We start from the raw sequence: 25,535 nt of genomic DNA, 5'->3' as shown, positions 1-25,535 counted from the left end.
GGTATATTCAAATTTACTGCTATGACCCTCACTGCCCTTAACTCGGGTCCTTCACCACTGTTTTGGGATTCATAATCAACACGCATGCATGCACTAACTCAGAACAAAGTTAATTGTCACTTCTTTTCTTGTTTTGGGGCCTTATCTCACTGCTATGTTTACCCAGCACAAATGAAATATGTGCTACTTCCCCAAACCTGGCCAGATCTAAGTCACAGTCCTACCTTGCATTTCTGCAGGATGAAGGCTGCAAGGCAGACAAGGCGCAGCTTACTGGGAACCAACACCACATGCTGGTCAAGACTCTCTGGTATGGCAAAGCTGTCCATCTGGGTACTAATATCTTCCTTAGGGTAGGGCTGGTCCCAAATTTTGTCCAGGACAGAGATACTGACTGGATTGTGCAAACTGATATCAGCTAGCCGTGTTACCCCTTGGATACAGTAAAAAGAACAAAACAGGGTGGTTACATATGCATCCCCAGAGTACCCACCTGGGTTTTTCAGGAAACTCAGCATTTTCTAGCCCTCATCAGATATCTGTACCTCATTTTACCAAAAGTTCTCTACAAAACCTTAGATTAAAATAGTTCCATAGACTTCTTGGCTGCAGGTCTTGCTTGGGACTTTACTGAATTATTTTCTACCATTACCCAAAAGAGTAAGGGCATAAAGCAAAAAAAAAGAAAAAATGTTTTTTTTTTGGTTTTCTTTTGCTTTTGGAGACAGGGTTTCTCTGTAGCTTTGGAGCATATCCTGGAACTAGCTCTTGCAGACCAGGCTGGCCTTGAACTTACAGAGACCCACCAGCCTCTGCCTCCTGAGTGCTGGGATTTAAAGGTGTGTGCCACCACCACCTGGCCAAAGCAGTATTTTTTGATAAAGAAATATTATTTGATCAATAATCCCTTTTCTAGAGATTATATTTCTTAGTAATATTTTCAAAGTCACGCAGATGACAACTAACTCATAGGTATCATATTGGGGCCTACAAGATCAATTAAATCACACATGGCACTGGTCACATCTACACAGTGACTCCTTATGCAGGATGAAACTGGTGAAGCAGTTCTGTTTCCTAAGCTCACTTTCCCATCTGTAAAACAGCCAAGAATGTCTTGCTTGGGTAGAGGAGTCAGAAGGAGCTAGAGAATGTGGACTCTTAATGAAAAAGGAGGGTGCTCACACTAAAACTAGTGCCGAGGAGAAAGCATCGCCTGCATGGTGGGGCCTGCTTCTGCCCCACCATCAGCAAAACCAAACGGTGGCCAACCTGTCTCCCGTGCACCCAGGTGTGTCCAGAGCAGCCACTGCACTCCTCCCAGGTGCTGGGCAAGCAGGACAGAGAAGGCTGTCCTTTCCCCTAAGAGGGGCACCCACTGGCATCAGCCCACAGTTCCTTCTCAACTCACCTTCTGTGAGTGTTGCTGATAACAAGACATTCTGCCGTTTCTGACACTCAGCATTTACAGCATTCAGAATCACTGTGATGTCCTTCTCAAAACCCAAATCCAAGATCCTGAAGGTTAAGAGAAGAACTTTAATCCAGGTAAAGAGAAAACTTGACACTACTAGGTTACAGAATTGTCCCCAAGATGGCAGGACAAACAGTCCCTTCGTCCCACCTTCCCTGCTTCCTAGACCAGGCTCACCTGTCTGCTTCATCCACAACCAGCCACCGTATTCGGCTGAAGTGAATGTTCTTTGTGGATTTTATATGATCCACCAGGCGCCCAGGAGTTGAGATAAGGATATTTATGCCTTTGCGGAGTCTGTTTAAATAATGTATCATAAAAGAAAATAGGTCAAACAGTGTAGCAGTAAAAATACAAGTAACAGGTAAGGAGACAGTCATTCTGTGTCCAGCACAAATGCCGAAGCCTCAAGCGAAAAGAACAAAAAGGTGAGATTTCATTCTTCTGTGTATAGAACTGTGATTTAGTTACACTGAATCACACTAACTACTTTACTTTGAAAGAATTTTTAAGCATTTGATTCAATTTTTTTTTTTTTTTTTTTTTGGTTTTTCGAGACAGGGTTTCTCTGTGGCTTTGGAACTAGCTCTGTAGACCAGGCTGGTCTCAAACTCACAGAGATGCGCCTGCCTCTGCCTCCCGAGTGCTGGGATTAAAGGCGTGCCCCACCATCGCCCGGCTTGATTCAATGTTTTTTATCTAACTCACAGATCTTTCTAGAACTTCCTGGATAGACGGGCATCTAGCCATTCCTTTTCTTCTTCTTTCTCCTCCTCTTCCTCTTTTTTTTTTTTTTTTTTTTTTTGAGACAGGATTTCTCTGTAGTTTTAGAACCTGTCCTGGAACTAGCTCTTGCAGAACAGGCTGGCCTCAAACTTACAGAGATCCACCTGCCTCTGCTTCCCAAGTGCTGGGATTAAAAGTATGTGCCACCACCACCCAGCTTCTTTTCTTTTTAAAGGATCAATTTTTGTTTTGTTTTATTTTTGAGACAGGGTTTCTCTGTGTAGCCCTGGCTGTCCCAGAGTTCACTCTGTAGACCAAGCTGGCCTCAAACTCAGAGATCCGCCTGCCTCTGCCTCTTAGTCAAACCTACCCCCTATTTTTCATTTCCTCTCCCCTCCAAACTTTCCCTAGCACATCCTTTAAAAAAAAATCATTAACTTTCCTCCTCTTCCCCAAACAACCATAATCTCATTATTCTATAGCAGAAGACAGAACACAAATCTTACTTGGCTAGGTTTTCTCATTTTCAGTTAACTATGGCAACATGCCTATGCTTTGGCTATGGAATAAAGTATAAAGAATGTGCAATCACATATGGCACCTTTGGACAGAGATCTATGACGATTTTTGTCACTTCTAAAGTGTAATGGCTGAAGCTCTGGCAACAATCCAAGGCTGTGAGGTAACCTTGCAAGTGGAAGCCTCCACAAGGACACAAAAAGATAGAGAGGCTGCACCCTGTACCCTATTGTTGTTCTTTATAACTGAATCTAACCTGATCAATGTTTTTAAGTGTCAAGCTTTATGTTCACTCTCAAGTTGCAGACGATTCAAAGAACTGGTGTAACTGCTAAAGTGCCACTTACCCATCTAACAATTTTCTAATTGAAAGCTCCAATGCAGAGCCGGGAAACAATGCACTAAGATCTTCCTAAGTATTAAGGAAATTATCACCTGTTTGTTGTTGCTATTTATTCTAAAGACAGAATCTCATGTAGCTCAGGCTAGTCCTAAACCCAGTATATAGCTGAGGCTAGTCATGAAACTCCTGATCTCCTGCCTCATCCTCCTAAGTACTGGGATTATAGATGCAGGCAACAAGATCTAGCTATCTTGTTTTTATAAATCTAAACAGAAAAACCAAACTCTTAATATGTACCAAAGGGAGCCACATGTAGGGGTTCATATCAAACAAGGGGCCTGTGGGACACTCAGTGGATGAGTTAAGCAGGTCATAGCACCGTCACTAACTAAATCAGAAGGGAATCTGTGATAAAAAGCACTGCCTAGAGGTGAGTGCTGACCTGGCCTGTCTCTGCATGTGGGGACCAGGGGCCACAGTAGCACAGGAGGCTCTCTTGCATGCTAAAGAACCAAGAGTTATTGAACAAGAAAAACTCCAAGGGGAATAAAGAAACCCACTTCCTCCTACCTAGCTTTTTCCGATTTCCTCTTCTCTCCGCCCATCAACACTCCAGGGACAATCCAGGTGAACGGCTACATAAAAATACCACATCACAATCAACATAAAAAAGCCCCTTCCTGAGAAGCAAAGCTGATCCTAAGTTCCTAGCATGAGCCCGTGTGCAGCAGAGAGCACTTAGACTTTGTAGTGTGTGAGGAGTTTCTGTGCAGATGCAGCCTGGCGGCACTGAGATACCTGAGTTATTAGCTGCAGCACTAGACCAGAAGTACTGTCAGGACAATCGTGAGCTTGTGAAATAGTCCAAGTGCTCCCCCCAACCCCGCTTTTTCTAATGGTGTCCAAATAGAAAATATATTTCACTGTTGTGCAGGCAGGGTGGGGGATAAAAACCTAAGCAATACACTCCCCACTCACTATTAGATCACAGAAAGGAAATATAGACTCCTGGACAACTTTTATGGGAGCTGAACCTTGGCTCTGCTGTCTTCTCTCTCCTGAATGCTCTTACAGGGTTTTGCTGCTTTCCCTGGGCTGGGCCTTTAAGTCATTTCAAGTAAAGTGAGCCAACAATAACACTTAACTTGTAGCAACTACTAGCAAAAGTTATTAGATGGGCGGTTGTGGTACACACCTTAAGCCCCAGCACTCAGGAGGCAGAGTCTCTGAGTTCGAGGACAGCCTGGTCTATAAAGTCAGTTTCAGGACAGCCAAGGCTGTACAGAGAAACCTGGAAACTGCCCTTAGTGAAGCCAGAGACACATTGACGAGATGAATCAGGAGACTTTCTCACATCCTGACAACTTAGACTGTTGGACTGTTCAGACTATACCACATGGCTCTTCTCACAATGTCAGAAAGGAAGACAACACAGCTTCACGGCTTATCTTACCCTGAGCAGCTTCTGGACAGTGTCGAAGCTTTGCAGAGCCAGCTGTAATGTTAAAAGTTGGAGACAGTGAGCACGGCCCTTGCTTCCTTTTCACACTTTTTAAAAAAGACAATCTAAACTGATCAATTTACAACTGATGCAATTATACACCTCAAGGCTTAGGACAAGTAATCCTCCACAGAAAATCCATCCTGGAAACACTCTCTTCTTAAACAGGCTTTGGAATCTGTCAGTTTAGGGAATGAGAGTGAAGACGTCACATATATTTCCTAGACATACAAAAAATAGTGTTTTGTGCTCCCTCTGCTGGCTCAAATTCCCAACGTGTCACACAGAAAAGTTCAAGGATAGGACATCAGTGGCCTGACCAGCACTCAGGGAACTTAGCCATGTCCTAAGGCTACAGCAGGCTATCTGAAAATAGAGGTGGTCACTTCTACATTTACAAAACAAAACCAGTGAACCCAATGAATATAGGCCATGGGAAATTAATGTAGGTGACAATCATTTAAACACCATCAAAACAGCCCCTACTGAATTTCATCCAAGGTTCTGTGTTGTTCCACCACATGTCTAGTGTGGGTGGTGGTCTAGGGAAGCAACAGGTGTGCTACTAGAAACATCTCCCTGTGCCTGCTCCTTCCTGGGACAGAACAGAGACAGACAGAGCAGGCTGGAAGAAAGGCTGACCACGGGGCTGGAGAGAGGGCTCAACAGGTAAGAGAACTGGCTGCTCTTGCAGAGGACCCAGGTTCAGTTCCCAGCACTCACATAGAGGCTCAAAATCATCTCTAACTTAAGTTTCAGGGATCTGACACACTCTTCTGGCCTTGTGGGCTCTGCACACATGTGGTTCACAGGCAAAACATTAAAAAATATAAAATTAAAAAAATCTAGATAGGGAGGGAAAGCTGTCTGGAAATTTCCATTTTCCTGTAAGTTTTCAATGGAGTCACCTGAAGTTGCCCCTGTGAACACATTTTGCAGCTCTGACAGAGGTGATTTCTACTTAATGTTTATAGAGGAGAGAATTAACAGTAGCTTCATTAAATTAAAAAAAAAAAGGTTGAGTTTTATACCCAAGTGTTTTTAGTTATTTTCTTATATTTAAAGTTTAAAAATGCAGTTCTTCCCCAAGCAGTGGTGGACCCCACCTTTAATCCCAGCACTGGGGAGGCAGGCAGATCTCTGTGAGTTCGAGGTGAGACTGGTCTAAAGAGTGAGTTCCAGAACAACCAAGGCTTCACAGAAAAAGCCTGTCTCAAAAAGCAAACAAACAAAAAACGCAATTCTTGAAATTCCTTTTGAAGGGTCATTAACTTAAGTATCATTACATTTTTTTGACAATGAAGACATGTTTTCTTATGCCTAGCTCATTATTTTCAAATAGCACATAAACCTCCCCCCTTAACAGAAATCAGCACAATGGTTCCCAGAAAGAAATGGAAGGAAAGCAAGTATGTGCAGCAGCTTGTTTAGCAGGGAAGTGGAGAAAGCACTTCAAGTCAACAGGCCCTCACAAGTGCACACACAAACCTCACCCTACAAGCAAGTTGCTTACCTCTCTGGTGGGCACTAGGACCAAAGCATAGGGGCCATCACTGCGCTGTTGATAGAAAAAAAATGTCAATGAGAGTGTCAGGTACAGGCTGAGGTAAGAGAGTCAAGCTTTTTAGTTTGATGCCAGCTTGAGCTTTATGAGATCCTTCCTCAAAGGAAGGAGGGAGGGAAAAAGGGAGGAAGAAAAGAGAGAGAGAGAGAGATCAATTCCATGAGGAGGACCAATGAATGTCAGACTGAGACAGATGAAACTTATGGGTGGCCAGCTAAAAACATCAGAAATATTTCTATGGAAGAAAAGGAGACAAAAATACCCACTACACCTACAGTGACAGACTACTGTGCCAACAGTGCTGCCCCATTCAACCAAATAGGAGGAAGAAATATGTATAGAACTGGAAAATGGAAAAAAAAATATAATCACAAGAGATGATGTCATTTTATCTTATATGGGGGAAACTATAACAGAATCAATAAGGTATTTGAGTCAAGTAGCTGATTGCAAAATATAAAAATCAATAGCCAGTGGGGGCTGGAGAGATAACTCAGTGGAGCAGAGGAGCAGGACTCAGTTCCCAGCACCTACGTAACGGTTCACAACTGTCTGTAACTCTAGTTCCAGGGGATCTAAGACTCTCTTCTGGACTCTATAGCCAATGCCACGCACATAACACACAAGCATATATGCAGATAAAATATACACTTAAAAAAAAAGCCAAGCTGGGCAGTGGTGGTGCATGCTTTTAATCCTAACACTTGGGAGGCAGAGGCAGGTAGATCTCTGTAAGTTCAAGGCCAACCTGGTCAACAAGAGCTAGTTCCAGGACTTGCTCCAAAGCAACAAAGAAAAACCTTGTCTTGAAAAAACAAAAACAAAAAACAAAAGCCAAGTGAGGCGTGGTGGCACACACCTTTAAATTTAGCACTTGGGAGGCAAAGGCAGGCAGATCTCTGTGAGTTTGAAGCCAGTCTGGTCACTATAGTGAGTTCCAGGTCAGCCAGGGCTACATAGCAAGATTCTGTCTCCAAAAGCAACAAGAAGCAGGTCAGGTGCAGCAGCATACATCTACATTCACTCACAGTATTCAAGAAGCCAGAGCAGTGCAGCAAGCGAGAGGGAATTCCAGGCCCTCCAGGATTACATAGCATGACCCTATTTCAAGTAAAAAATAAATAAATAAATAAAGGAAAACCAACCAAATTTCAATGGCCTTCCAATATAAAAAATTAGAAAATGTGGCCAGGTGGTAGAGGTACATGCCTTTAATCCCAGCACTCTGGAGGCAGAGGCTTGCAGATCTCTGAGTTTGAAGCTAGCCTGGTCTTCAGAGTAGTTCCAAAAACACAGAGAAACCCTATCTCAAAAAACCAAAACTAAAACAAAACAAAACAGAAAACAAAAAAGCAAAAAATTAGAATCTATATGAAGAACAATTAAAACACATGTGAAGGCCATATTTTTTAGAGGAAAAACGAACCGTCTCCTTAGTGAAGATTCACTATCATGTGACTGCTCTCTGAATGAGTTAATGTCTATAATGAAGTCCTAACAAATGTGGAATGTGGGTAGCAGAGCTGCACACAGACAATTCCAAGTATCTTTAAAAGTGCAGAAGCCACTATGATACTGTGGGATCACATCCCCCATGCTGTAACTGGACGCTGTGCATCACCACCACCACCCCACCTGACCCTCACGCAGTAACTGGAAGCTGTGCACATACCTCCCCCCTTCATCTCTGGGCAGTAACAGGAAGCCGTGCAGTCACAGTAGCACTGACACAGAGAAGTCCTAAGAGCAACTGGGGCTGGAGTAGAATCAAATACAGAAAGCCAAATATAGCTGATGGCCGACTGGGCATGCCAACCAAAAACCATACTGCTAGTGGGCACACACTGGTAAAAGCCCCTAACAGATCAACTTTGGCATTATCTATTAAAACAAAACTTCTGGGTATTCCTATATGTACACATGTGTGCAAAGAAGCTGAAGAATATTTCACAGACGTCCAGAATTTTAACTGCTGTCTTCTGAACATAATGTATAAATGCCGATATAGGCATGGCCCAGTATTTATGACACATAATGGGAGGTAGGAGGAGCAGGGATCAGAACTACAAGAGACCCTGCCACAAAGCAGCAATACAAACAAACAACCAGGGCAGGTCAATGCGGCACAGTGAGAAACCACCCAAGGCATGACAAGCACAGAACTACAATTCCAGGAGGACTGAGTGAGGGTGGCTTGGACCACACCCTGTATCAAAAAGGCAAATGACATCATATACAAACATATGTGTGCTTAGTACAAGACAGAAAGAAATGACTCCACATAAAAAGGCAAAAAGGAGTGTGCAGTCCTGTTTGACAGATATGACAGGCTGTTCTTTGAAAGAGACACCCTGCTTCAGGAGGTATCCTAAGAATCTGGAGGTGAAGCTTTGTTTTCACCCAATAGATACTTGGAATTCTTTGAATATCTTAAATTTTCAGACATACTGTATCTAAACAACAATAAAAATCCAAAGCAATGTAAAGAAGGTACTGTGTCAATGGTGCCTCTCTCTTTAAGGGCTCAGAGAGCATGAGTGAGCAACTTGTGAGAGTGAAGGATGGGCTCAGCAGCAAATCCAATTAGAGTCTGGATTTCATGTTCTGCATTGGAAACATTTACTCAGGAGAGGAGGATTTAGAATTCAAACCCAAGTAGTCTATACTCAACACCAACTTTGTGAGACTGCACTGGAGCCCCAGCAAGGAACAGTAAACACGCTAGTACAACAGGATTAATGTGCCATCATGTGACGATAGGAGATTCTGACATTTCAAAAGGTGTTACTACACAGACAAGAAGAAAGAAACATCAATTCCTCACAGGGCATGAGTACATGAAGCAAGATGGATGTGATGTTAAAAAATCAGAGACAAAGCCAAAATAACTGGGAGAGAGCAAATACTGAAGATGCCTATTCCACGCCAGCCCCTCGGCTGGGAACAGGCCAGGGTCCAGGACTAGCTGCTTACAGCTTCCAGGTCACATCATTTCATGATGAATTACAAGGGTTACACTGAATACAATAGAAAAACTGAATTAAATTGATGCTCCAGAAGTACAGGCATGCGTCACCACGTTCAGTTTGGAAAACCATTTTGTTTGTTATGTGGTTATTTATTTGTTTGTTTTAAACAGGGGTTCTCTGTGTAACAGTCCTGGCTGTCGTGGAACTTGCTCTGTAGACTCTAGGCTCAAACGCAGAGATCTGCCTGCCTCCCAAGTACTGGGATTAAAGGTGTGTGCTACCTGGCTTGGTCTACAGAGTGAGTTCCAGGTCAGCCAGGACTGTTTCACAAAGAAACTCTGTCTCAAAAACAAAAAACAAACAACCCAGCCAGGTGATGGTGGTACACACCTTTAATCCCAGCACTTGGGAGGCAAGGCAGGTGGATCTCTGTGAGTTCGAGGCCAGCCGGGTCTCCAGAGCAAGTGCCAGGATAGGCTATACAGATAAGCCCTGTCTCGAAAAACAAAAAAAGAGTGCACCACCATGCCCACCTTGGAAAACCATTTTTACAGAACATTTCAATCTTTGGTCTTAGTGATCCTGAGCAAATATACAACCACACACCTGTTTTTACTACTTCCGAATATAAAAGCAGATCTAATTGTAGTTTGAAATGGCCATATTACAGTATTGATGTTAACAGCTAATATTTAGTGACCAACTCCAAATGCTAGGTCTCAACATTTTACATGAGCAGTTCGCTCTGTCTTGTCGTAACCTGGGAACAAAGGCACAAAAGGATCTGCCCAGTTATACAGAGAATAAATTGAACATGTGCAGGCCCTGGGCTCAGTCCAAGCATTTGAAATAAAAATAAAACCACCACTCAGGCCAGGGTTTGAGCAGAAACTCCACCTGCCAGATGTGTATGTCATCTCATCTCTTGCTCTCAGTCAACTCTAGGAGTGCTCTGGAACTCTAAGATTCACTCCAGCTCAAATACTGTCAAATGCTGCAACTTGATATAAAGAAAAAACAAACACTCAAAAACCTCTAGCAGAAAATTAGCCTAGAATCTTAAGGGTGAGATCTGGCCACAAACATCAACAAGTTACATTCATTCTCCTCTGATTGTATGTTAGGGACAAGGCTATGCACTCACCGTACATGAATCAGCTCTCCATAAAGTTCTCAATGGAAGAAAGTCATTTATCCTTAGAAAATAGAATTCTTCCCTTATCTACTTCAGAGAAAAACAATTTGCTGACCCACACTCATATATGTTGCCTTGGTTTCCTTTCTACCGCTGTGATAAAACATCAACCAAAACCAACTAGACTTAGTTAGTTTACATTCCATCATGAAGTGAAGTCAAGTGAGGAACCTGGAGGCAGGAATTGATGCCTCCAGGCAGAGAAATGTTGGAATGTTCCTCAGGGTTTGTTCAGCCTGCTTTCTTATATCACCCAGGACCACCTGCCTAGGGATGGCAACACACAGTGGGCTGGGTCCACCATGTCATTACTAATCAAGACAAACACCCCCATAGACTTGCCTCCAGGCTCTGAGGGAGGCAATTCCTCCACTGAGATTCCCTCTTCCCAGATAGGTCTAGATTTGTCAAGTTGACAAAAACAAATCAGCACGGATGCATGCACACACACAGAGGCAGTGCTAAGTGGGCATTAGATTTGGGGGGACAGGGGTTGGGAGGGAAAAGTAGGGAGCACAGAGGAGGAGCCAGCTCCAAATATATTATATGTGTGTATAACATGTTAGATAAAATATTTAATTAAAAAAATTGCTGAGAAAGACATGGTGACACATGTTCACAACTTCAGTACATGGAAGGCATAGGCAGGAAGATTAAGAGCTCAAGTCTAGCTATATGAGACTCTTTCTCAAACGACAGAAAAGAAAAGGCCCCCATAATTGTGCCATTCTAGTTTGCTATGAACCACAGACAAACTGTCATTTGTGAAATGGCAGTTATAGCATGCAGCTCTGGAGCCTGCATTTCTTCATCTAACACAGCAGGAACACTTGTTCAAGTTTACAAAGTTATAAAGAAACTCTACTTTTAAACACATTTTAACCTATTCATTTTAAAAGCTCAGGCTTTTACAAAAAAATTAAAAACGGACAAGTTCTGTAACTAACTCTGTTCACCCTGGACCCCACGTGTGTGGCCACCATGCTTCCTTTGTCATGCTCTGTGAAAATTCTTCAGTACTTTTCTTTTATGCCCTAACACTCTCAAAGACTGCCAGGCAGGAATTTTCACCAAGCATCCTTAATTGGTTTTGTTTCCTTTAGATTAAATTCATTTTAGGTAAACAACAACAGTGACAACAAAAACAAACTATACAGTACCATGTCCTTCTGAAGACTGTCTAGAGAGAGCAGCCACTGGGGCTTCCTGTTAGTTATTCTTTCCCATCCATTCAGAAGTCCCTGTATGGACCCTTGAAGGCCACAGAGAGATACCATTTCTCATCTTACTGTCAACTACCCACTTTAGCCTCTGGAAGATCCATGCCAGTAACAGTTTGCTAAGTGCTGGCTCCTCACTTATCTTCTCTTATTTACTGATTCAGTAATTTACCCAATAATTCACTCTACAGGTAACAGCAACCTACTGCATTCTGATCAGTTAGGTCTGAGGCACGTCCACTTCTATGTGTCTGAAGCAAGACCTCTGTCAGTGTGCACTCACACAACACCCTATTTCGGATCTCATCACTGTCTCTCAAGTGAAAGTAACGGCACTGCCACCTGTGAGAAAGTTTGGGCTATAAGATGAAGTCTGTGCCCACAGCTTACAGCAGCCAATTGGACTTTTCAATCCAACTTTTAGCTATCCTGGTCCAGGCATTAACTATGTTTCACAACTAAGAACAAAATCTAGATAATGTTGGCTGTGTAACAGCCTGACTGCTAAACCCACTAATGGGCACTCATTTCCAGTCAGTACTGATAAATCACCATGTTAAATAGAAAGCCCAGCTCTCTTCATGCAAAAGTAAACACACTGGAACCTGTAAGGTTATAATTTAACTCCACATGATATACAACATAGGATATAAGAATATATGGACGGGATTCAGTCTCATATCAATAAAGCAAAATCAAAAAAAAAAAAAGAATATATGGACGGGGGCCAATCAAAGCATGTTGGAGTATTTCCCTAATAGTAATTCTGTAGGAGGTCCAATGCAGGGTACTGTGTAAGACAAAGGGAAGGACCCTAGCAGAGCAGGGAACTAGCAACAAAGCTTTACCACAAATCACAGCTCAGATGACAGAGCTGCCTCTTTGTAAGCACACAGAAATGACGTGGGAATCAATGCCCATTGGTACTTCTATGTGGCCTTGGTTATTTTACTTGCCTACACCACTTTATCACAGTAACCCCCACAACTTGATGGGCGGGGGACGGGGAGTCAAGAAAGCAACATGTGGACAGCACTTGGCACAACTGTCACACTGGAAACATTTTACCCAAATGCCCTACACACAGACAGTAGTGACTGTGACTCTCAGCACACTCACACTTAGTTGGATAGGAAGAGAGAAACAATGCTAAGTGCAGACAGAACCTCAACCCTAGTATTACCACGAGGGTTCAGCGGGGCAGCAGCATGGGCACAACAGACCGCAGAGAGGAAACGCATGTTCTGCTCACCTGTATTTTTGATGTCAGTGCTTGAAGAGATTGGACCACAGGGATGCAATAGGCAAGAGTTTTCCCTTTTAAAAGAGAGTGGCATCAGTGAGAATGCAAACAGGCTCTGCTTTCTGTAAAAATGCCAAATCTGGGAGAAGGTAAACTGCATGCTCTACATCCAAGAGGCACTTTATCTGTCTGCCATGACTCCTAACTCGGCTTTGTAATTTAGAACTTCAAAAAACCTTAACGTTTCAGCTCATTAGGTCATCAACAAGGGAAGAGGTAATTGATGTTTCTCAAATTAGACAGAAGCGCAGCCTGAAAGTCGTCTGTGGAAGCTAAGAAATGGCTGCTCTGAGGTTCTCCCTCAGCTAAATGGCTTCTGTGGTGATGGTGTGCCAAATGTGAACCCAAGTCAGCCTCTGAAGATAGAGAAAGATTAAAGGAAGCTGTGGGCTTCTCCTCAACATGGCTGAGCTGTCAAGAAGGCAAAAGTGGGTCAGAAGACCTGACCAGGCAAAAAGTGGTGTGTCTATCCCTGACATTGACTGTGCTCAGGCCAGAACTGCTTTCAGGCCATAAACAGTCACTTCATCCAGAGTGAAGAATACTGGCCGCTATGTCAGCAATCACAGGGGAAGCAGCAGAACTCAACTATGAAAATTCCCTCATCACTACTGACCACAGCAGCATCACCACCTTCCTTCAGCTATAACAGCTTTGGGCCTCCCATCAAAAGCAAGCATGGCCACCCTCCCCAGACAAGACAAAACAGACTCTACCATCACAGACACCTTCCTAGCACATGATCGTGGGCTAGGTGTCTCGGGATAAGGGGCAGGGTAAACAGCAACTGACCTGAGCCCGTCTGGGACCGCACAAGGGCATCTCTGCCTTCCAGCAGTACTGGGATACTCTGCTTCTGAACACTGGGGCACCCAAAAGAGAGAACACACATGGCTTAGTCATGAATGCAGGCAGACACACAGGTTACTTGACATACAACATCCTGTGTTTGGCTCTACCTACTTATTGCCCAAAGTTACTTCATTGAGAGAGAGAGTGCTAAGAACATTGTGGTGATCAGAATGAATCTTTTAAACTCCTGGAACTTGGCTGAAAGTGGGGAAGAAGCCACAGGCCACAGCTTCTTCCGAAAAACTGTCACACATATCGAGAACACTGTCAACACATATATTAAATCCCAATCCCAAAATGGACAGGGAACTCATTAAAATTTGGCTGAGTCAACAGGCAAACCAAACCAGGCAGGATGCATATGCCTTTAATTCTAGCATTAGGGAATCTGAGGCAAAAGAAAAGTAAGTTTGAGGCCAATTGAGCTGGGCTATGAAACTGTCTCAAAAATAAAAGCAAAACAAAATGGAAAAAGCCGATGGTTCTTTACCCCTTTGTGTTCTTGTTTTTTACTTATGCAAAGTGAATTATGACTATACAGCTCACTGTTTAAACTTTAATTCTGAATTTCTCTTTAACAAGTGTCTCCAATCAGCAAGCATTTAGATTATCTTTTCAGTACCCCACTCTACCCAAGCAAATATCTACTCCCAGTTTTTGGCTGACCTTATTTTTACTGCTAAGAAATAACATGATCAAATACTGTATTTTTGGCACAAGTAATTTTCAGAGATGCCCTGACGGTAGATATCTTAAACCTGTTGTTTTGTGGTAGGGAGCTGAGTGTAGAAATAGAAAGAAACCTAGTATCCCTGCAAGCAGGAGGGGAGACCCATAGGCTATGTGCTATGTCAAGCCCTTTAGCAGTTGTGCTATTCCCAGCACCAAGACACAAATGTGCTCTGCACTCCATGGACAACTTAGATTTTTATCTGGTTATACTCACAAAACCCTAAAAGAATTAAAAAAAAAAAAAAAAAAACAAGGATCACCTCAGCCTCTTACCTGGTCATACTTGACATTTTTAAGACTGTATTTATTGTAGAAATCTAAAAGGGAATAGGAAAATAAGAATTTATCAATTTAATGCAAATATATTCAATGACATAAAGACAAAATGCTGAGTGACAACAGCACTTGAATTTGTGATCAAATGAAATTCCAGTAACCCAGTATTTTCACCTTTGGGGTAGTTCTGCCCTCTACCCTCAGGGTCTGGAGGATTTCAGGTTCATCTAGCTGGGTTCCTAGTTTGTAGAATTAGGATGCTATTACAAATCGGCAATGCATTAAGACAACCCTCATAACTAACTCATCACCCAGCCCCATGCACCCATTAACACTCAGGCTGAGATGCAGTCCCACACAGCCTACCAGAAAGAAGAGGTCAATTGTACCCAGCTGACAAGCTTGTGTTTTTCTCTCCTTTTTCACAGTAACTATAAAACTCACTCATGGTATTAAACAAAGAGGGAAAGAAAGATCCATTTGCTAGTAGAAAATGCAATTTAAGCAGCCTTTTCTGCCTTCATCCTCCAAAAATGTGCATGTCCCTTGACAGTAAGCAGCCAGCTCAGCACCCTTCCCAAAGCCACAGAGACATCTGCTACCAGTTTTACCGCATCTACCAGTAATTAGAAAGCTACTTTAAGCCCAATAAATGAAGTCTAGCACAGAAACTAAATTGGGTAAGGAAAGTCAGCATTTCTTAAAAATAACTGGGGAGAGGAAAGTGAAGATAGCAACCTGTGCCGCCATCAGGGAATGACCTGACTACCTGAGTTCACTCGGGTAGTCAAGAGCAGAAACAGACTGAATAAGACACAGATTACAGCAACCTGGAGAGCAGGGTGGGATACTTACTAGGTGTGGGTGGAGGTTCAGCTCCTGGAAAGCTTCTGGAGAGAACACTTGCTCTCGAGCCTGCTTTACTACAGCTCTGCAGAGGAAAGACAAAGTGTGTATCAGTGCCAAGGTGCCAAAGGAAAGGCGGCATCAGAGACTGCTCATACCCAAGGCACACATGCACCGCAAAACACACCTGTGGAGTTCTGGGATCTCAGGATTGTTTTTAAACAGCGATGAAGTCTTGATGCATGGCTTCTCTTGCCTTCCATTGCCTGTACTGTCCAAGTACTTCTTTGGAGGAAACAATTTGTGTGCACTCCCCTTAAATGTTCTTGGAGTTTCTTTATCACTGGTTTTCTTGGCTGAAAGAGAGGATATTTCTTCGTTCCTCCGTTTTGTTGGTGGAGCATCACTGGACACTTGGTGCTTTCTTTTGGTAGCCTCTGCTTGCTGCGTTGTTTCCAAAAGGAAAGATCAAGAAGAGGTGCATTAGTCCATGAAGACAATCTTCAGAGTGAAGCCTGACTGCCCACAGAATGTATCTCTTCCTGCAGAGATCATTATGCCCCATATGCCAACCATCAGTTTAGGGTTTACAACCAGATTCTTTGGCTTCATCTGAAATGGGGGGGGAGGTGGAGGAGGGGAGAAACACACAATCTCAGTCCATTCATCTGCAAGACCTCCATCCACCTAAACCGTTAAGTCATCCAAGATGAGAGCGGGAATCAGGAGAGAGAGGTGTTCTGCCAGCTGACGTTAACCAATTCAGTCTGTTCTAAGGGAAGCAAGAACCTACCTTGTAAAGTAGGCAGGCTTACTAAGTCAAACCACACCCCTCGGAGTCTGTTTTTTGTGTGAGAACAGAGGCATACAGGGAAACAAAATATGCTTTTTTCTACCAATAAAGGATGTTAAGAAGAGACTGGAGAGGTGAATGGGATGTTGAATCCTTGCTCATGCCCAGGAAGCGGAAACTGTCATTACTGTTCTTCCCTAGGGCTTGGATCTGTCATCCTTTCCTTTCAAGCTGCTCCAACTCAGATGGTCTGGAGTCAGTTCCTACTTGCCGTCCCCACTCCAAATGAGAATGCCGCTCCATCCATCACTTCCATCATATTGTTCCCAACCCTCCTCGCCTTCGGAGCCCCTGCCTGACTGCCGATCATAGACATACATCATTAGGCACTTCTTGCCTGTTGCTTAGTCTCACAACACGGATGTAATTAATGCATGGTGCCCAAACTCTCCCTAGATCAGTGGTTCTCAACCCCAGGGTCGACGAACCCTTTCACAGGGGTCACATATCCTGCATACTGGATATCTGCATTATGATTCATAACAGTAGCAAAATTACAGCTATGAAGTAGCAATGAAAACAATTTTATGGTTAGGGGGTCACCATAACATGAGAACCTGCATTAAAAGGTCACAGCACTAGGAAGGTTGAGAACCACTGCCCTACAAGAAACATCAGATTCTTCTATTTTCTTTGGCCTTTTCTTCCAGTCTGCACAAGTATATATAATAGCTGGTACTTCTAATTCTGAGTTTTAGAATATATTTTCTTCTTCACTTGAAACAGTGAAGAACAGCTTACACACTGTCTTGTTTCACCAAGACTGTCAGTTTCAAACCAACCTACCAATGAAAAAGGACAAGTCTCTTTTCCTGGCAACTTAAGAATTCCTTTAAGGAATTCAATAAATACAATTTCAAGTACTGAATAGTAATAAAGTGAACACTAGCCTACTTCATCTTAAATTTGTTTTTGCAAAGTTCCCAAGTTTATGAATTTTCAGGTTAAAGAAAAATGAAGCCATTTGTCAGAGAGCATGGGATTGGCACGCCTCACCTGACAGTTTCAAAGGCCTGAAGGTCACCCTACCACAGGTTTCCTGAGCTGGCCCAGCAGCCTCTGGCCATAACCCTTCTCTACCTCAGGATTCAACTTATTCTGCTACAGGTCAATCTCAGGTTTAGGAAGTTTTTCCGCCAATCAAGACAAGACCTGCCTCCTGGAGCATCCATGGACCAGTCTGAAGAATGCTGTTGCAGCCAAACGGAGCAAGCTTACCGCCTCCTTTACACACCTTCCTTTCCCCTTCTTTGGACTAAACATACCAGGTGGTACACAGACTTTACAACCACAGCATCCTACTCACTCTTTACAGAAGGAAAGTCAAGGTCTCTCTACAAGCAAGTATCAGAAGCCAGCACGGTGGCTTACACATGTAAGCCCAGCACTCATGTGACTAAGGCAGGAGGGCTGCTGCTGGGCTACAAAGTGAGTTCCAGGTCACAAGGCTACAGAGTTAAGACCCTGTCATAAACAAACAAAATAAGTGCTTGGAGTGAACTGGAACAGGCTCTCCACCACTGTGAAGCTAACACTGAAAAATCTGCGGAAAGAGATCTAGGAAGCTTCCAGAGTACAACCTCTTCCCATCTTCTCAGCTTTAGATTCACCTTTACCTTTGGCCAGTCTTCCCTAAATTCCAGAATGTACCACGCTATTCCATGAAAATAAATCTGAGATGCCTGACTAACTATATCCTATTTGGTCAGAAAATATTATAGCTATGGTTTTTTGAAGGCTATATACCAAAATGTTAAAAGTTATTTCTGGGTATGGCAACTCTAGGCAGGGTTGTACCTTCTAATTTTTCTTAAATTAAACTGTATTACTTCAATATTCAAGCAGAATATCCTTAAGGAAAAAAAAGTATTTTGTTCAGTATGAAGACAGAGCAACCCAATTTAAGCTGTCTGAAGGACCTTCCAAATCCAGAGTACTTTTTGTTACCCACCCTGAGTTCCCAGTATGAGCAAATCTGCTCAGCACATCTTCACTCCCATTTGGATACACAGGCCGAAGCACAGACACAGTCAGGCCTCTATGGATCCCTGCAGCATTCTCTTGTATTGCTGTGTGTGTGAAAGCACATACGTCATGGCCAGCACAGGAAGGCCACAAGACAACTATGAGAAGTTGTTTCTCTCCTCCTACCTCTACCAGGTCCTGGAGAGTAAACTCAGGTCCTCAGGCTGGACAGCAGCACCTTTACCACCAAGCGGACTCACTGGCCTGTATTACCTTTTCTTCTTCCTCTTTTTTTTTTGGAGGGGGGGGTCTTTTCCTTTCTTTCTTTTCTTTTTTTTTGAGAGAGGATCTTGCTGGCCTGGCCTGGAACTCATACGTAGACTAGAATGGTCTCGAACTCAGAGATCCAAAGGCCTTGGCCTCCTGACTACTGAGATTAAAGGCATATACACCACACCCAGCCTGTGTTACCTCTTGACCAATCACTTTGAAACACCAGTTGAAGTCATTGAAAACCAGATAACCTGCTTAGTCTGCTCACTTAATAAAATTTTGGAATTTTCTTTCTGTATAGTTGGAGATGGAACTCAAAAGCCCTTCATGTACCAGGTGAGCAAGGTACAGCCTTCTCGGGGCCCTTCAAATGGCACAGCACCACCCTGATCCAATGTTGCTGACCTGATACAGCCATCTACTTCCCCAAATGGCAACAATATTGCCTTTATTTTCATTACTGACACTCTCTAAGGGCTAGACAACATACAGAGTTATTGCAGCTATTATCCCATTGGAGCTTTATAACAACTTTCTAAGAAACAAATTAGGGTTCCTATTATGGAAGGAGAAACTTGGAACTCCCCCAAGGTCATAGGCAAGAGTGTTACCAAGCTGGTGTCTGACAGCTCAGGTCATCTTACTGTAAATGCTGCTCTCCCCCCCACTACCCTCTTGGCTTGTCTGTGTATTCCTCCTCAAACACAGACTCAGCTGCACCAATGACTTGCTGAAGACTCCCTACTCCTAAGCACCTAGGCTCAGGAAGGTCCCTCCCTCTTCCTAACAAAAGTGAAACTCTGCAGTGAGTGTTAGATGAGCAAAGAAGTTTATCTTCAAAACACTGGTGGATCTGAACTGACCAGCAATTTGGTCTTCAATTTTCCATGAAATTACATAGTATCTTTAAGGTGTCTGGGAAGGAGGGGGAGTGTAACTTTCAATCACATCGTTCCTGATCTTTGATCACGTATGATTTTCCAACAGACTACGTAACAGACTTTCTAGACGACAAACCAGCAACCCTAAAACCACTTTTCTGCTCCTGCAGGGTTCGTTTTAAGTCACCGTTCTCCTTTCTAGGCAACAGATTATGATGACTGTATACTCTTTCCCTGCTACTTGGACGAAAACCTTGGCTTTAAAAGCTTTTTAAAGAAATGAGTCCAGTCCCCATTCCTAACAGAGCTGAACCTTACTTACAGCGGAAGGAACAACAGCTCGGGAGTTAAGATCTGCAAGGTGGTCTTAGGCACTGTTTTCCAGCTTGGGTACATCTCAGCCTCCAATCCTTACCCTAAAAGACTAGACCACCAGTCAGTCTCAGGAACTTAACCAGTTCTTACAGCCTCCGATCCTAAGCCCATCGAACTAGTTCTCCAGCTAGTTTCAGGAGCCCTCCAGGCTCTCGCCCCCAAGGCGGGGTTCCCGGCTGTTTCCAAGCATCCCGCCGGTCTCTCTAGATACTCTTAAGAACTCGACCTGAGCCGGGCCGAGGTGCGGCACGCCTTTAATCCCAGCACTCGAGAGGCAGAGGCAGGCAGATCTCTGTGAGTTCGAGGCCAGCCTGGTTTACAAGAGCTAGTTCCAGGACTTTAACACTGAGAAACCCTGTCTCGAATCCCCCCAAAAAAGGAACTCAACCCGATCTGATCAGCGCCACAGCTCCCTGGCTACGGTTGAACTTACCCGCCTCGTCTGGCCCGGGGGGCGTCCGAAGTACGTCCTAAGAGGCCGGTCTGGGAGCGGGCTGCAGGCGGTAGCCATGGCCCGGGCGCGGAGCTGCGGGCCGAGACAGAAGCCCGAGCAGCACGTGGATGGTGAGCTACTTCTCAGCTACCGCCCGGCCGCCTCCACCGCCCCTTCCGGGTCCGGGAACCGCGGCAGTACGCACACCGGCCGGAGCCAAGAAGCCCCGAATGCCTCAGAAACCGGAAGAGGCGGCGTGCCGCCCACCTGGCGGGGTCTCCCTCAGCCGCCACGCTGGTCTTAGCATCTCAGTCACCCACACGAGACTCACTCTTTCTCGGGTTCTTAGTTGAGCCTGGCACCCAGTGTCTAGCAAAGGGATTTCCCACCTTTTCCTCTCACCCGCAGGCGCGGCGCGGGTCAACCCTCCCGGAGCGCACTTTCCAGACAGGCAGCTCCGCGGCCACCTAGCAGGGTGACGTTGCTTAGCAACGGCGGGGTCCTTTCTGGCTCGGTGGCGCTCGGGACCTGAGGGGAGTAAACGGTCGCGGAGGGTGCTGGGGGTGGCGCCGTGGTGCTGGGGGCGGCCGGGGTGGGGGGGGACGGTGGCGAGGGCTCTGTGCGCTCGGGAACCCGACCTCTGCGCCCCGAGCAAGATGAGCGAGGCGGATCAGGCCCGTGTGGGGCCCACGGCTGAAGAGCCCTCGCCGTCCCCCGAGGAGGAGGGCGAAGGGGGCGGGAAGGAGCCGACGACCGAAGCTGCCCCCGGGCCCAGCGCCGCGTTCCGCCTCATGGTGACTCGGCGGGAGCCGGCCGTGAAGCTGCAGTACGCGGTGAGCGGCTTGGAGCCACTGGCCTGGTCGGAGGACCACCGCGTGTCGGTGTCCACGGCCCGCAGCATCGCCGTGCTGGAGCTTATCTGCGACGTGCACAACCCGGGCCAGGACCTGGTGATCCACCGCACCTCGGTGCCCGCACCCCTCAACAGCTGCCTCCTCAAAGTAAGTTAGCCCGCCACGACTCGAGCTCGGCCCCGGCGCCTGCGGGGCTCCCGCGGACGCGTCACGGATCCCGAGGGGAGCCTGGCCTGCACCTGGCCCCGGGATTCCCTGCGCATCCAACTCTTTGCAATCAAGGGACCAACATCGCCCCAGCTCTGCAAAGCCTTGCAAGCTGCTGCACTGTTACTAGACCCCTCCTCCCCCCCGCATCAATACACGGTGGTCCCCCCACGACACCCCGATTCTGTCATCCGTCCCTCCTTTCCTGCAGCTAGCGCAGTTCGCGATTGCTCGGGTGCTGTCTGAGACTCCACCCCCGCTTCCCCAGCTCCGGACCTGCCTCTACCGTCGCTCCTATTGTCTGGGGCCAACTCCCCGAGGCCCTAGGCTGGCTTTGTTTTTTTTTTTTTTAAATACTGTGTTGTGTGCGCCCTTCTCTCGCGCCACTTTTTCTTCGAGAAGAAAAACTGGTCTATTTCGTGGTCTTACCTGTTTGGCGATTTAATTGTGAATGGTCCTTGTGTCTCCCTGGGTAGACGGGTAAATAGGGGTTTGTATCTCGATCTTTGAAAGTGGAACGAAAAATAAAACCTCAGGGAACATCCAGCGCTTAGACTTCCTAGTCCAAGGTCTCTGTAAATTTAGTGCCTTCAACATCATATAACCCAAGTTTGTCCCTGAACTTTCTAGTTTCTAAAGTTTTGTGTTGATGTTACCGTTTTTCCAGACATGGTGTATTTTAAAGTAGTGAGTGATGTCGTTCCTTTTTGTAGCCTAGGAATATAAAAGCTTACTCTGATTTCCTGTATAGCTCTGTGTGTATATGTAGTATGTAATCTGTCAGAGTGAGTGCCTACCGAGGTGCTGGGATAAACCAGGGTAGAGAACAGTCCTCAAGGAACTTACATCCTTTCAGGTTATGAACAGACAATCTAGTCAAAGAGCAAGGAGTGCTATAAAGCTCTTCACCCACGTGGCACTATGTTTATTTGAAAGGAAAGTTTTTCCACACTCTTGTAGACAGCCATTCCAAATCTGGGCTATTAGTCATGGGTACACTTTGAGTAGCCCTCATGAGTGCTTTTCAGCATGCTTAATTCAAGTTTCAAACACAATGTTGAATTGGATAATATCCTTTTTTTTTTTAATAGCATTTTGGTCTTGATGAGCCTACCTGGGATTAGGGTTTTACAGATTGAATTGGGTAATCAATTTGACTGACTGAGCCATGTGTAAAATCTTCTTAATCCCAGTACTCGGGAGACAGAGGCAGGCAGACCTCTGTTAGTTCAAGGCCAGCCTGGTCTACAGAGTGAGTTCCAGGACAGCCAGGACTATTTCATAGAGAAACCCTATCTCTAGAACCCCACCCCTCCAAAAAAACTCAAAAAGCCCACCCAGGTGACAAGTAAGGCGTCTAGCTCAAGCACATAGATAGATCTTTAAGCCATGTGTGTGTAGCTGTTGCTTTAGTATTGATGGATCACCTGAAGTTGAGTATTTCTTCTACAGAGAAAATGATACTACCAGTAGGAACTAGGAAGGTTAGTTGAAGACGTTTCTTGAGTGCTGTTTCAGTTTTATGAGGGTATAGTTCAGGGGTGTGAGGCTGCCTGAGCTAGAGGTAAAGAAATACTTACTGGGCTGAGGATGAGACTGGGCTTTAGCCAAGCAGTACTATTGGGGTCTTGAGTACCAGCCTCAGTCTGGAACAGGTGGCCTGACCAGGAAAGAGCCAGCATTCAAGGGGAAGTACCTGACATTCCAAACCGTTAGCTAAAGTTTCTAAACATCCCTGAATCCTGATTCACCCATTCTCCTTATCTAATCTCTTTGGTGATAACCAGTTTTGGGGATGCCCAGATTTGTTAGCAAAGGTAGGGCATGCTGCCTTCCTGCTCAGTGCCTATCTTCTATAGAAATTCCTATGTGCTCTGTTAGCAGGTAACTTTGTGGGATTGACTATGTAAATTTGACTGTTAGAACTGTTGGGGCCTGTGTGGGTCCAACACAGATTCCCTAACTGGACTGGAACGGAGTCGCGAGGAATAAACCGACGCAGCTTACACAGTCATCATGGAAACCAAAGATCTCTCGTTTATTATCCAAACACCTTATATATCATCACATCAATTGAGCGGAAAACACATTAGGCTGTCTCCTAGGCAACCAGGTGCCTGGGCTCAAGTCACGACCACATCTACCTGTATGCTAGCAGTCAGGTAGGCCATGAATTAGCATCTCTATAAGACATCCTCCAAATTACAAAGGGAGGAAGCACCAAACCTCTTAATTCAGCCAACATCTCTTCTCAGGTAATCTACATTTATAACAAAAGAAACTAGGAGCAGCACATCCTGGCTATTGTTAAACAGGGACAGCTTGTCTGCAGAGTTACACGATCAGCTCAGACCGGGCTCTTGTGCCATACAGAAATATGGGCCTACATAGAACAAAGAATGGACATCATTGCTCCAAGACCTCGTAGTGTGGGGAAATGGAGCAAGGTCACCCTTTGCCATGCAGAAGTCATACTGCTGAGGTATTTTGGGAATGAATCCCTTTTCAAAGGGAAGAAGCACAGCTTCCTTCACAAGATTTCCACTCAAGATATGACAGCCACTTTTCCAAAAGACAAGTGTTCCCGCAGCTCTAGAAACAGGTTGTACCATAAGTTGTACACTTATGGATCTGCCTTTATGAATCTGTCAGCTGTAATTTACTGTATGGTCTTGTGGGCTTCAACACAGATTAAAGGCACTTTAATCTCAGCACTCAGGAGGCAGAGGCAGGCTGATCTCTGTAAGGTCAAGGCCAGCCTAGTCTACCTACAGAGTGAGTTACAGAGTTACAGGACAGCCAAGACTGTGACACAGAAAAACTGGTCTCAAAAAAAGAAACAAGAGAGAGAGAAAGAGACAGACAAGACACTGAGTTTTGGCACAAGATGGACCTATCTATAAAACAGAAATAATAAAGTTTGCCTTGTTTAGGCTTTATGGAGACTTAAGTTTAATCCATGCATAGACATAATAGGCCAGGTGGTGGTGGCACACTTCTTTAACCCCAGCACACTCAGGAGGCAGAGGCAGGTGGATCTCTGTGAGTTCAAGACCAGCCTGATCTACAAGAGCTAGTTCCGGGACAGGCTCCAAAGCTGCAGAGAAACCCTGTCTCTGAAAAAAACCCACCATAATAGAACATTATCACTTAATGTCTGGCATTGAGTACATGGTAGTGCGCAAGATAGGAATATATAGGCATAAAGGAAAGTCTGCGTTAGTTTGGTAAGCGTGTGTTTGTAGGTGATACTAACATTCTGATAACTTGACTGAAATAGTGCTACATTTGGCATTTGCCACACTGCTTAAATAGCAGAAAGTCTTTATATAGCCCTCTAATTGATAGAGTTTACATGAAGAGGTCTTCATTGTTGCAGTATGAATATAAAGAAGTCTGTCAGTTCTTCTGTGCCCTACATAGTGATGGTCCCTAGAGATTTAAATCTATTCAGTGTTGTCCGACTAGCTATTGCTTCTACTCAAATAGCAGATAATTTGAAACCTAGGGTATGATTTTTTTTTTTATTATGTAGCACAGCTAAAGAACTAAACAGCTTTTGAAGCTGTTGCTCTATAATTCTGTTAGATCACAGCTCAAACTTTGATTATCAGCTATTTGTAAGTTTCTGTCTTGGAGGTTGAAATTGTATGATAAAAAATTGAATAATAAAAATAATTAAAAGCAAGAAAATGTAACTTAAGAATAAGTCACAGCACTGGTAAGATAGCTCAACAGTTAAGAGCTTTTTGCTGCTTTTGCTAAGGACCTGGGTTCAGTTCCCAGCCCACATTGGACAGGTTACAACCATCTGCAGTTTCAGTTCTAGAGGATTTTACACCCTCTTCTGGCCTGTGGGCACCAGGCATGCACATATAGTACAAATACATACATGTAGGCAAACACTCATACACATAAAAAATTAAATCTTAAAGAGAATAAAGTCTTAAGTTTTTTCCCATTAGATTACTGATACAGTTCCAAATCCTAACGCTCTCTATGAGCTAGTCTTATTGTGTATCCGTTGCTTATTTGTGCTTGCTACGCAAAATGACTGTTGTCTGTGTTTGGAAATCACACATTCTCTGTCTTGAGGTAGCTCCTTGCTACTTAAAGTTTCAGATGGGGCTTCTTGTGTCAACTTTTATATGGGTAGCGGTCAGCTTGAAATTCA

At 44.5% G+C, this 25,535-nt stretch overlaps 2 protein-coding genes across 2 annotated transcripts in view; one reads left to right on the top strand and one right to left on the bottom strand.

Annotated features, from left to right (window-relative positions):
* Ddx31 (DEAD-box helicase 31) overlaps nucleotides 1-20,753 on the bottom strand; it is a 70,638-nt gene extending 49,885 nt beyond the window's left edge. The window contains exons 1-12 of the mRNA XM_075985602.1: nucleotides 20,301-20,753; nucleotides 15,708-15,964; nucleotides 15,530-15,605; nucleotides 14,672-14,715; nucleotides 13,607-13,677; nucleotides 12,764-12,828; nucleotides 6,077-6,121; nucleotides 4,516-4,557; nucleotides 3,633-3,697; nucleotides 1,652-1,771; nucleotides 1,412-1,518; nucleotides 225-433 (exon numbers count right to left, since the gene is read on the bottom strand). Coding sequence (XP_075841717.1) covers nucleotides 225-433; nucleotides 1,412-1,518; nucleotides 1,652-1,771; nucleotides 3,633-3,697; nucleotides 4,516-4,557; nucleotides 6,077-6,121; nucleotides 12,764-12,828; nucleotides 13,607-13,677; nucleotides 14,672-14,715; nucleotides 15,530-15,605; nucleotides 15,708-15,964; nucleotides 20,301-20,378 — 1,179 coding nt within the window. The 5' untranslated portion in view covers nucleotides 20,379-20,753. The remainder of the gene's footprint in view (nucleotides 1-224; nucleotides 434-1,411; nucleotides 1,519-1,651; nucleotides 1,772-3,632; nucleotides 3,698-4,515; nucleotides 4,558-6,076; nucleotides 6,122-12,763; nucleotides 12,829-13,606; nucleotides 13,678-14,671; nucleotides 14,716-15,529; nucleotides 15,606-15,707; nucleotides 15,965-20,300) is intronic.
* Nucleotides 20,754-20,841: 88 nt separating this feature from the next.
* Nucleotides 20,842-25,535, top strand: part of Gtf3c4 (general transcription factor IIIC subunit 4) — a 31,254-nt gene continuing 26,560 nt past the window's right edge. The window contains exon 1 of the mRNA XM_075985601.1: nucleotides 20,842-21,301. Coding sequence (XP_075841716.1) covers nucleotides 20,957-21,301 — 345 coding nt within the window. The 5' untranslated portion in view covers nucleotides 20,842-20,956. The remainder of the gene's footprint in view (nucleotides 21,302-25,535) is intronic.

Source organism: Microtus pennsylvanicus, chromosome 9, assembly GCF_037038515.1.
Source record: "Microtus pennsylvanicus isolate mMicPen1 chromosome 9, mMicPen1.hap1, whole genome shotgun sequence".
NCBI lineage: Eukaryota > Metazoa > Chordata > Mammalia > Rodentia > Cricetidae > Microtus > Microtus pennsylvanicus.
This window is presented reverse-complemented; position numbering and strand designations above follow the sequence as displayed.